Source organism: Micromys minutus (genome assembly GCF_963924665.1).
Source record: "Micromys minutus genome assembly, chromosome: X".
Classification (NCBI taxonomy): Eukaryota; Metazoa; Chordata; class Mammalia; order Rodentia; family Muridae; genus Micromys; species Micromys minutus.
Window position 1 is genome coordinate 30,699,153 of NC_137970.1, and position 13,294 is coordinate 30,712,446.

General features: G+C 35.4%; 1 protein-coding gene across 1 annotated transcript in view; it reads right to left on the bottom strand.

Moving 5' to 3' along the window:
• The window catches only part of RPS6KA3 (ribosomal protein S6 kinase A3), a 98,364-nt gene that overhangs the window by 11,814 nt on the left and 73,256 nt on the right, over positions 1 to 13,294 (bottom strand). The window contains 9 exon segments of the mRNA XM_080910520.1: positions 484 to 560; positions 1,927 to 2,088; positions 4,233 to 4,391; positions 5,968 to 6,057; positions 8,441 to 8,566; positions 11,403 to 11,527; positions 12,130 to 12,232; positions 12,388 to 12,452; positions 12,637 to 12,725. Coding sequence (XP_080766646.1) covers positions 484 to 560; positions 1,927 to 2,088; positions 4,233 to 4,391; positions 5,968 to 6,057; positions 8,441 to 8,566; positions 11,403 to 11,527; positions 12,130 to 12,232; positions 12,388 to 12,452; positions 12,637 to 12,725 — 996 coding nt within the window.

The following is a 13,294-nucleotide window of genomic DNA, read 5'->3' on the forward strand; positions in this document are numbered from 1 at the left end:
TAGCATCTTATATGAAGGTCATTTTGTATCTTTGTCTATTTGATGCAATCCTGTTGTGTAGAGGGTTTATGGATTGAGAGTTGAATATATAAACCTGTATGAAAAGCTATTGGGCTGTAGAGTTGTGTTTATGAGATTTTGGGGTAAAGAAACACCCTGGGTAGAGCATAGGTGGTGGAAAACCGCCAGGGAAGGGAGTTACTCGGACAAGTTGGGCCGTGGTGGCGGCTCAGACCGGGTGCCAGAAGAGCGATCCAAACTAAAACCGGGCTTGAGGAGTGAGACCTCAGGGCCGGCAGAGAGATAAACCAGATCTATTTTTAATATTTACTGCAACATACATATTATATACATATATACTATATATATTATATTCGGTATATTTTAATATGAAAAACATAAAAATATTCCAATATAGGTATTAAAAAGCCTACATCATTTAAATAAAATATTGATAAATAAATGTTTGCAGCACACACTTACCCAGTAAGCATTGTATAAAGGAGGACACCAAGACTCCATATATCACAGGCAGCATCATAACCTTGTCGTTTTAAAACCTAGAAAAAGGATGAGTATTACCATCTTTTTATTTACATATATGTGTATAAATGCTAGCTTGTCTGTATATACACGGCACAAAGGCCAGGAGAGGGTATCTGATCCTGTGAAATTACAAATCCCAGTGAGCTGCTGATCCTTTGCAAGAACAAGTGCTCTTAACTGAAATCATCTCTCCAGCTTCACCACAGGATTTTTCTTTTTTTGGGGGGGGGCATGTATTTGAACAGTAAATAGAATTATATTTTCCAAATCAATACACATAAAAAAAACCTTCCATAAAGCATGACTAATACGACTGTATAGTAATCCAATATTAGAACATTTTGCTTCTGTTAATTTACACACACACACACACACACACACACACACACACACACACACACACTTTAACATTGGTATTTGAATATTTACTGTGTCCTGCTGTGGGTGGAGAGAAGATACAGAATAAATCAATGATTTTTTTTTATCTATCTCTTCTTTAGACATAGTCTAACTATGCAGTTATAGCTGGCTCAGAACTCATTATGGAGACCAGGCTGGCCTAGAACTCAGAGATCTATCTACCTGCTTCTGTCTTAGTGCTGTGATTAAAAGTGACTCATAATCACTGATTATTATCAGTCATGAGCTATAATAAACTTTTAAAAGGGATCAATTTCTTTAAAGACTTTGATATTGAGATGAATATTCATTTTTTGTGGAGCTGAGGATCAAATTCAGGGTTTCCTATAGGTAAGGAAAATATTCCCTGGGGAAGAGGGATGGGATAGGGGGCTTATGAAGAGGAAACCATGAAAGGAGATAACATTTGAAATGTAAATTTAAAAAGTATCCAATTTTAAAAAAAAGAAAGTATTCCCTAATGAAGGTATATTTGAGTTCCAATTTACTCTTGACATATGGAGAGAGTTAGCTAGCTTGTATTCTAGTAAGATGTCTGTAGACAAAGAGAGAAGGCAGAAGATAGTCAAATGTAGAATCAAAGGGGCAAAGCTGGGTGTGGTGCTTCACATTTGTAATTCCAGCACTTTCCAGGATAAGGTAGATTACTGGAAATTCAAGGCCAGGCTGGGTACAGAATTGAGGTCCTGTCTCAGAACAGGACAGGACAGTCTTAATGATAGGCAAGGAAGTATGAAGTGACTAGAACTTCAGGTAAAGGATACTAGAGAGACTGAAGAGCTTTTGTAAGATCTTACACAATTTAGATTCCCCCCCAGGCAATCTAATGTCATTGAATCATTAAACAGAAAAACAAAGGGCTAACATTTTATTTCTATGATCAGTTCAGTGATAGTTCAATTAAGCAAGAAGAGTTCTTAAATATACCCAAACACTATACACACACTCTCTCACAATTACCTCTGGTGCAACAAAATTTGCAGTATAACAAGGAGTCATGAGAAGCCCATTTTCTGCTCTCAGTTGTTTTGCAAAGCCAAAGTCACAAATTCGAATGGATTCTGGATTACCAGACTCATCCACATAAAGAATGTTGCTAGGTTTCAAGTCTCTGTGAACCACCTAGATGAAATAAAATTTAGAAAATTATGTTAATAATTTATGTTCCCAGTGAAATTGCTTTATTCTCATACTGCCAAACAATACACCTAACAAGCTGATGAGCACAGACCTTTAAATTATCCCAATATTATAAAATACTGCTAATATAAACAGAGCTTTCTAACACTGATCTGGGAGTATGGAGGAGGAAGAAACAATATCACTTACCTTTTCCCTGTTGCCCAGTTGTATAACTGGGTAAAGGAGAATTGCAGGTTAATTCCTTCATTTCATAATAGCTAGTCACTTCCTACCATGTGCCAGTGTCCCTACCATGTGCCAGTGTATTATATAAAGAGCTGCAGAAACTGTGAGTAAGACCCGTAAGATCTTGGCTGTTTGGTGGTAGCTGCTTACAATGTAGTGGAAAGGACTATGATAGACATTTTAAAGGATGGGAAAGTTTCGAGAGGTAATCACATCTTCTCTTTGACCTAGACACTTAAAACAAGCCACGAAAACAGCAGGATAAAGCAATTTTAAAGTGAGGGAATAGTGGAATAGTACACACACACACACACACAAACACACACACACACACACCCCAAGGTAGAAATACAATAAATATATGAACTGACATGTTGTTTATAACAGTAAAAGTAAAAACTCAAATCCAAACCCAAATAAAATATCATTGATTTGATATACATATCAAGATGTTACACACATAAAACCATTCACTTTTAAAAAAGTTTAGACTCTCTCTTTTAAAGATTTATTTATTATATGTATATAAGTACGCTGCAGCTGTCTTCGGACAAACCAGAAGAGTTTTGGATCCCGTTCCAGATGGTTGTGAGCCATTATGCGGTTGCTGGGATTTGAACTCGGGACCTCTGGAAGAAGTCACTGCTCTCAATCTCTAGGCCATCTCCCCAACCCTGATTCCCTTTTCAATCACAAAATTTGGAGTCTATATTTTAGTTGCCTTAGTTTTAATTTCTAACATTCAGAACATTAATTATATTTACTAAGTGACAAAGCATAGGGAAAATCACACAGAAGACTTAAGATAACTGCAAGTTATCAGCGGTTCAGTAAATATTGTGTCTTCTACCAATTTCAAGTTACAGTTCTAGGCAGATCTTGACTAGCCCACAACCAGGGAGCTGTAGATTGAACTTAATCCATTTGTTATAAGAACAAAATAAACAAATGAACAAACAATTCACCCCCTGAAATGAACAATCAAGATGAGACCACTGCACTGCACTGAAATGAAGTCCTAAGAAGTCTTTTGTTTGTACTCATAATAACAAAGGCAAAAGGACCTAGAGACTGGCTTTAGTTGATAAAATGCTTGCCTTGAAACCTCAAGGACCTGAGCTCAATTCCCAGAACCCATATATACTGTGTGTTTGTAATCCCAGGGCTTCAAAGGCAGACAAAAGGATTCCTGGGCTCATCAGCTGTGGGTTTAGCATTAATTGGTAAGGTTCAGGCCAATGAGAAACCCTGATCCGAGAGAGATAGACAGGATTTCTGAGGATCACACCAATGGTTGTCCTCTATGATGCATATACAGGTGCACACAAATCCAAGAACAGAGAAGTGTTTAAAGATCTTTGATCTACACCACAAATATATTTCTGTCAATTAAAAAATGTTAAAAAATAAGCAAAACTCTCCGATATTCTTTTACATCCTCTTTATTTTCTCCTTTCCCCATTTCTTCCACAAACTACATTCTTTTGAAAATATTAGTGTCTTTTCCACTTACTAAAATACGAATGCAGGAGGAAACAATGAGACCATTCACTGGTGACTACTTGGTTTTACTTGTGCACAAAGACACAAACCAGTATTCTCCGTTTCTGCTTCTAAGTTGAAGTGGGCCTAGTTTCCAAGGATTCAGAGGGCTATGTTTTACAGTCTGAAGATCTAATTAACTTCTTCTTGGAAAGCATAACATCAGAATATAAGCATGCTAAGATTTCAGAGTCCTTCAGACTCAATGAAAAAGATTTGTGTAAAGGAAGAACAGTAGGAGAATAAAGCTCATTACGGTTTTTTCATTACTTTTACATTTCTAATTTTAGTTTGAGTATTAATAAAAAGTAAGCATATAAATATATGTATGCATAATTTATCCTCAAAACACTTACCCCTTGTGCGTGAAGATACTCAACAGTTTTGGTTATAGTAAACAGGACAGCACTGGCCTCTCGCTCTGAGAAAAACTTCTGTCTAAGAATTTTATCCAGCAATTCACCTCCTTTCATAAGTTCTGTTACTACATACACATATTTTCCATCATCATACACCTATAAAATTTAACATCAAAACAAAAAATATTTGAATCTTCGTATATCTATAATACTACTTAAACATAGTAAAGCTAAGTGAATATATCAAAAGAAATATAAAAATTGCACATTCAAGAAAACTTTACTTGTAAAAAACCAATGCAGGATTTCTGGATATTGTGTTAAAGAGTCATTTACAGTAAATAATTTCATATTTAATGTGACTAAGTCAGCATTCTTTATCTAAGACAAATTAGTCTGAGAAAATAATTTTTTGACCATAGCTAAGTAGACTTTGAGCCTATGTGAACACCAGCAACAAGAAAGATCTGACTACTTACCTGGGAAGTGCCAATACTCAGTTATAACAAAAGCTATGGGAGACAGAGGTATCAGGACAGCCCTGGAGGAGGTAATGCTCAGGAAAGGCTTCCCGGGAGGAAGCAGCCCATAGTGAAATCTTAGCTGTGGTAGTCAGCCAGGCAAGGAAGGGAAGTGATATTCCCACTTAAGGATCCATACACTCAAAAGAGCACTTGGATTGGAGAAAATAAGGCGTTAAAAAGTCTACATCCCAAATAAAGCATGGCCAGAACATGTGGAATGAAGTATGAACTGCTGCAGAGGAAGGCAGATGGGAAGACAGTCTGGTCTGGAAGCCTCCAGAAAGATGAATAAATCCTGAATATTAACATTAACATTTTAGATGTTCAAATTCACATACTGTAAATAATACTAAAATAGGTTTTAAAAGTAAAACCAAAAAATTAATCACATATTAAGGCACCATTTTTTATTAAATTTTAAGATTTATTTTTAATCTCTGTGCCTATACACACGTGTATCTAAATGTGTTAGTGTCTGTAGAGACCAGAATCATCAGATCCCCCGGAGCTATAGTCATAGATGATTGGTTGTAAGCCACCTGAAGTGGGTGCTAGGAAATGGACTTGGGTCATGTGGAAGAGCAACAAATGCTCTTAACCACTGAGCTGTCTACCTAGCCCCCTACATGGTTCTGTATAAATTAGGCCATCAATATTGTTCTCAAATCTACCATATATACACGTATATATTTATGCATATATGTACATATGTATATATAATTATGTTAGTATACAAAGTATTGAGTTAGTAATGAATATTGAGTTTCATTATGGGATTTTCATACATATTGTTTTGTTCTTTTTAAATCAATCCTCTTCTTCTATTACATTCCCCTCTAATCTCCTGTGTCTGTTCTGGTGGTTCACTCCTTCCTAATGTAAGTTCCCTCTTATGATCTCATGTTCTCTTCTCAAACTTCCCTTAAGATATTTTTATCACCTCTCATGGTTACCTTTCTAGTTTCATGACCTACGTGCTTCATTTGTATACACACACACACACACACACACACACACACACACACACACACACAAATAAAATTAATCTAGGTCAAAGTCTGGGATACTTTGCTTAAGATAATAATTTCCACCTTCATCTATTCTTATTTACTTTCTAAGCTGATTATTCTGAAGTAGTCTTTGTCTAATTCGGAATACTGAATATTGAAAAATATCTTAAATGTGAGTTTGTTAAACAATCTACTTACATCTTTTAGGGTAATGATGTTTGGATGCTGTCCATAACGAAGAAGAATTTCAATCTCTTCTGTTGGGTCTCTCTTGCTTTTATCAATAATCTAAAAGGAAGATATTCACCATAAAATTTTATTAACATGGACCTTAAATGTTTATAGTTATAGATCTTAGGTATCACCACATGTGAAGATTTTATATACAAATCATTTACCAGTCAGTTGTAGTCAACTATTTAGCCAGATTATTTAATTAGAAAGCTAGTCTCCAGACAGATGGCATGGCTATATAAGGCTAACCACGTGACATAGTCCCACCAGGTCACATTCTTACCAGGTAACTCCAAGGTAAGTTTTTAGCCCAATGGTGACTTACTAAAAACTCAAAAGCCTCAAGAAAATCTATCAATAACAAAGTTATCATGTCAGTTTTTTCCATCTTTCAATTTCTCAAACAATTGAGAATTTAGGTAATTTCCAATCCCCTGTTAATATAGATGACTTTGGGATAAATGTGTCTGAAATACCAGCAGTAGCATCTGTTTGGATTGACTTGTTTTAATTAAGTATTCTCATGGACTATTACATTGGCTGTAAGCTACTTATAAAAGTTAAGTAAACAAGCGTATTTTTGAAGCTATAAAATATAAGATCATCCCTAAAATATTACTGGACTATATTTGATTATAATAAAGCTCTTTAAAATACTAATGTAGCTTTAAAATTTTGTCAGTTGTTTAACATTTTTGAATGTTTTAATATTTTCAAGTATTATACATACATACATATATACTTTTAAATTTAATTTTATGTGTATAGGTGTTTTGCCTACATGAATATATCTCTGTACCACATTCATGTCCCTGTCCAATGAGGCCAAAAAAGGTACTGAAGCCTTCAAATTGGAGTTACAGATGGTTGTGAGCTCCCATGTGGCTTCTAGAAAAAGAAAACCTCGGTTTGCTGGAAGTGCTCTCTTTTTATTATAAAAAATTATGTGTGTATACCACAAGTATGCAGAAGCCCTCAGAAGTCAGAAGTGGGTGTTGGATCCCTTGGAATTCGAGGTACAGTCTATGAGTACTGGGAAACAAGAGCAGTATGTGCTCTTAACTCCTAAGCTCTCTCTCTAGCCCTAAGTAACACATTTTATAAATACAATAGGGTCTCATATGCACAGACTGGCCTCAATGTTCCTCTTTAGCTGAGGATTAACTCTCCTTGATTTCCCCTGCCTCCATTCCTAAGTGCTGGTATGCCAGACTTGCTCAATTCTGGCTTTTGATTCACTCATAGTAGTCTGAAACAAATTTTGTGGTCTTCATGTTCAATTTTATTTTATCAGCTTTAATTTTTAAATGCTTTTAAAACAGATTCTCATTTTGTAGCCCAGATAAGCATCAAAATTACTACCCAGCTCAGACTGGCCTCCTGCTGGCAGCAGTCTTTCTGAAATGGCCCTCAGGGCATGTTTAATGTGTTTATGGAGGCAAGATACGCTCTTACACTGCCTGTAAGTATACCATTCCCCCTTTCTCCTCACGTTACAAAGGTTAAATTTCCAGTCACTCCAGATTTCAATAGAACAATGTATGGCAGAACAGCAAGTTGAATATATTTCTATGGTTCATTTTTTTTTGTATCTGATTGAAAGCCTTGGTGATATTGGTGTCTCTCTAAACAATTATGTCCAGTAATGATTTGCTACTCTCTTGTTAACTAAACATGAACTACTCATAGTTATAAAGTACTATGAAAGTTATAAGGTTAGTTGGAAGCTTTAGGCATGACTTCAATTACTTGAACCGGGAGAGATTACTATCATAAACAGTGAAAGGGCAGATAATTTTAATATAATCTTTGTTCATTCACAGCTAGAGGTTTGAAACTCAAACTTTATCACAAAACTACATGCCTAGTTTGGGCTTGGATAGTTTTGTCTTAAAATATTTTATGAAGTAAAATTAGTAATGCTAAGAAATCACCATGGTTCTTATTCTTTTAGTGATTCAAAGATTCATTTTAGATATAAAGAAATGTATGAACATTTTCAGCAGGAAATACAAAATGTACATACAGTTGAGGAATTCCCTGACACTCTGATCATAAAGTAGGGTCTGGTAAAGGGCGTCCAATTAAACATCACTGGGCATAAACTGGCTTCCCTGACTATACAGCTATTTTACTGTTCATTTCATGGAAACCCATGACTCCACATTAAGATCTTTGAGTACAGACATTTAATTTTATCTTCAATTTATTTCATAACAAAAAGCAGTTTTTCCAAAGAGAAGAGTGTATTTTGTTTTAGGAAGTTTTGCCATACTGGCTAGGTTAACTTCTAATTCATGATTCTCCTGCCTCAGCCTCCTGACTGAGTAGCTGAATTGTAGTCACGTTCTACTTACATGCATCTGGGTTAGAACTAACTGACAGACGTATATAATTAAGAGTGCTAGAGTTCCATTTCAAATGTAAAAAGATTTACCTTCACGGCAAACTCCATGTTTGTGGCTTTATGTATACATCTCTTACAAACGGAGTATGAGCCAACACCAATATCCTCTTTGACTTCATATCCATCAGTAAACTGAATACTGTTCCTGTGTAATTGCTACAAGCAAAAATCATAGGTTGATAAAGAGTTCTGTACTGTTTCTGATGCATTTTATAATAGAGAAATATTTTACTGAGCACATATTGATGATGTTATCTATTAACACAAATATTAATAATAAAATGAGCAAAAATATTCATAGTATATATTCTTAAAGTACATATTAATACCCAAGAAACAGACCTTTTAAAATGGTTATATTAATAAGAGAAATGCCTCCATTTTGTTTTTACTTTTGAGAATTTCATGTAATATATTTTGATCATATTCTTTCCTCTTCCTGAACTCCTACCATAACCCCCACCTGCCCAACTTCATGTTTTCTCTCTTAAAAATAAACCCAAAGCAAAAAGAAAACAAGACACCAAAAAAAGCACAGGAACACACACAGATACATACCCTCTCCATGGCCAAACTATTCCTGTCCTAGAATATATTTGATATGCTCAGTGTTACTCCACTGAAAAACCTAACTTTCCCTCACTCAGCAGGTATGAGTTGCAAATAGGTTCTTGGCTAGGGGTGGGACTTCCTACTTCTACATGCTAGGATTTTGTTTGGCTTGAACTTGTGATATGTATATATGTATGTATGTATGTATGTATGTATGTATGTATGTATGTATGTATATATGTGTGCATCTATATAAAATTTATGTGTATATGTAGGTCACATGGGTGGGAGTACCCATAGAGGTCAGAAGAGGGGATTGGATCCCTTGGAGTTACAGATAGATGACTGTGAGATGCCATGTGTGTGTGTAAGCAGAAACAAACTCAAATTCTCCAGAAGAGCAGTAAGTTTTTTTAGTACCTCTAGCCTGAGACCTTCACTCCCCTACAACCCACAGGCTTTTAGAAGTACCTCTAAAATGAACAAAAGTCTGAGACCTCTAATGCTTAGGAAGATTCATAATTAGAAATGTGGCATGTTTCTGTCATTTCCATCTTTCAGTAGCTGTGCCCCCTTTCTTCACCTTCAAGCCATATCTCCGGCTAAAGAAGCTATCTCATGACTTAGGGACTAATGTTGGTAAATGGCAAAAAGCAAATTCTTGTTACCTAGGGCAGCAGAAGAACTTGTGCTGCTCTTGACTATGCTGATGTGAGAGCCTTCAGAATGAAGAGTTTTCTAGAGTATAACTTGAATTTTGTAGCATATTTATGTTTATAGTCTCCGTGTTAGGGATTTAAGTTAGAGTTTAAAATTGTCATATTCATGGCTTTAGAAAGTAAAACAGACTACTGCAATGTAAGTTTTATTTAAAACATGGTGTTCTAAACTGGTGGTCTTGAAAACTGAATAACTAAAACATTTCAGAGTAGAGCTGAGGGTGAGATTCAGAGACAGATTGCCTATCATCGATTTAGAACTTGGGTTCAATTCCCAGCAGCAGCATACTATACCACTATTACACACTACACAGACACAGACACACACACACACAACCACAAAAAAAGCAATTGGAAAAAAAGCAACTTATTCATCAATCAATTGAACAAAACTCAAGCATCATCAATATCCTAAAAGCAATTTAACATTTCCAAACAAACAAACCAACCAACCCTCACTTTTTCAAAAGGCTAATTTAAACTTATGATGTAAAAGATGGATTAAAAAGTTTAAATGTATTTTTATTTTTTATTTATTTTCACACAATAATTGCACATTTATAATGTATAGTATATCTCAGTATATGTATACAAGGGTGAATTACAATTATCTTCCCACAGTGCTGTGACAAAAAGGACAAAATTTCATAGTTTATATTCTGTTTTAGCAATATTTATCAGTTTTCTGTTGCAAACACTCCCATTCCCAGACACATGTATTTAGGCCTAATTCTATGTTCTTTACTTACTTTTCTTTTCAAATGTGGTAATCAGATCATATGAAGGGGTAAATGTACTGTGGTAGATAATTTCAGTATTGTTAACTTGAGAAAAACCTTAGCTGAAAAAAAATGCCTCCATCAGATTGGTCTATGGTATGTATGTTTGTGGGACATTTTCTTGATTAATGGCTGATGTGACAGGGCCCAGCCCATTTCAGGCAATGCCACTTTTGAGTAGGTGGTCCTGGGTTGTATGAGAAAGCAGCCCAAGCAAGCCAGCTTCTACTTCATTCCTGCTTCCAGGTTTCTGTCTCCAGGTTCCTGCCTTGAGTTTATTTACTACTTTATAAATAAAGTTTTATTGGTACCCAACAATGTCCATTTGTATATAAATTATCTATGGCTGTATTTTTTGTGAGTTTTATTTCGTTTTTTAAGTTGGTCTTGATAAGCTGCCCAGGCTGGCCTTGGTCTTACTCCGCAGCCCCCACCAACATTGAAATTGATGCTATTGCTGCAGCCTCCTAAATGGATTACCCAGGAACATCATGTGTGGCACCATGAATGCTTTATTGCAACAAGAGCAGTGTTGTGTAATTGTGAGAGTAGTTCACAAAGCCTCATATGTCTTCTTAATTTTTCTAAAGTCTCCTAAGCAGGTACAATGAACTTGCAGACCTCAATCTATCATAGGTGACCTGACAGAGGCAAATGATGAAATATACTGAGCCCAAGAAACACTTTGAGGTATAGAAGATGGGGTAACAAAATAGTGATGTCTCTCTCGATTCTCTTAGCATTTCACTTTCAAATCACAAATATGATTTTGGTTCATGCAACCTTTGCAATGACATATGAAAGAAATTTCTCTGACATAAATGATCTAAAAATATGTTAAGGGGTTCCCCTAAAGTCAGCACATAAAATCTAACCTTACTATTCACATACTAAGTATATATAGTAACATTTCAGGTTCTAAGTTACTGCTGTGTAACTTACCTGAACAATTGAATGCACACCAACTGTCTGCATAGCTTGGCTTTCATCATCTGAGGTAATAGCAACAAAACTAAACCCCCGAAAAAGCTGGTGTGCATTAGCACTAGGTGGAATGCCAGGTGAATCTAGAAAGAATGAGGAAATACTAAGAAGAGACTTCAGATGGTATTTAAGGAAAAACTGTTGACATTTTCAACTTTCTTACTTCTTCTGGAGTTCTCAGTTACCCAGTATGTATACTGTACATGTATAAAAACTTACCTACGTAGTGAGCAGTGTCTGTCCTGATTATTTACTGTAATCATCAGCCTACTAATTTAGTCTCACAGTCTAGAAAATAGTTAATGTTTGGAGAGCATAATAAATCAATGAATTATTGGGTTAACTGTATTTAAAATTAGTTTTATACCATTCACCTTCTTAGAACAAGAATAGTTTTCTTGATCTGTGCTGTCCAATATGGTAAGTAACCACATATAGTTACTGAATATTTGAAATATACCTACTATGATTAAGAAACTAAATTTTAATTAAACTCAGCCAGCCCCATTTGATTATCAGTGCTATGGTGCCTCACTTTTACTGGAGGTGGGGATATAAGGTTCATATATAGCAAATTTAGGGGAGTCGAAAAAAAGACTTTTTGATTGAACCAGAAACAGATGGCTGTTGACGCAGAAAGAGACAGCCATTCTCTTACATTTGAGTTTCCATGTTTTTTCTTTACCTTTGGGAGTTTTTGCAGTAAACTCAGGATCAAAATAAAATGTATCTTCAGGTCTGCCAGTTGCCGGCTTAAAAGGTGGGTGAATCTCTCTTCTATATAGTTTCTGGTGGAAACAAGAAAGACTTACACATGGGTTGGGTTAAGTTTACAAAAACAAAGGAGTTCAAACTTTTCTTTTTATTTAAAGTAGTATTGAGCACCCAGAGCCTTGGAAATGCTCCTTCAGTTCCCTCAAGTGTGTCTTCAGATTATACTCACATTCCAGTCTATTGTTGAGAAAAACGAATGTCTTTTAATTTCTTCAACTCCATCTGGTCCAGCACCTATCAGAAATTGATTGGTAAATAGTTTGATTTTTGAGGACAAATGTGCACATACTGTTTACAGTCCTTGCTTTAGATTAGTTGTATGACTATATAACAGCCCCACTTAAAAAGATATCCACCGTCTACTGAAAAAAAGACAACACAAACTCATTAAAGAAACTAATTAATTCAACGTCTTTACCTAATCTGTTTGCAGGATTCCGTTTGAAAAGCATTCGTAAAAGACTCTGGGCTTCAGGACTCAGAAACTGTGGCATCCCAAGTTTGGCTCTAAATACAAATCCATGTAACAACATTTAACTTTTGAAGGCATTTTTCATCTTTAAACATTAAACATTTTATTCTGAAAAAATGTATAGATTCATCCTAAGTTATGAGAGATGATAGTGATCTGTGTATCATTCTGCAATTCCTACAATGTCCTATAGAACTGTAATACGGTATCATAGCTGCAGTGTGGACTCCGAGATAATCAACTGATCTTATTCAAATGGCTCCAGTTTTATTTGCATTCATGTTTCTGTAGTTTTAATTTTATGCAATGCTCCCATATGCATGACTAATCTCCTATATGGGTATACTAGTTTATTTACCTTCTGAAGGATACCTGAATTGTGTTCAGTCTGGATGACTATGAATAAAGCTGCTATAAACATTCATGTGCAGGTTTTTAAGTAAACATATTTTATATAAAATCAATACTATGAAATAAGGTCATCTGAGACTTAGTTATGGTTATTAATCATCTGCCTGTAAGCACTTCTTCATAAGCAAAGGCATTAACATGAGACATGCAAGGACTTGCACGTAATTTAAAAAAAAGTTAAAGAATTTTATGT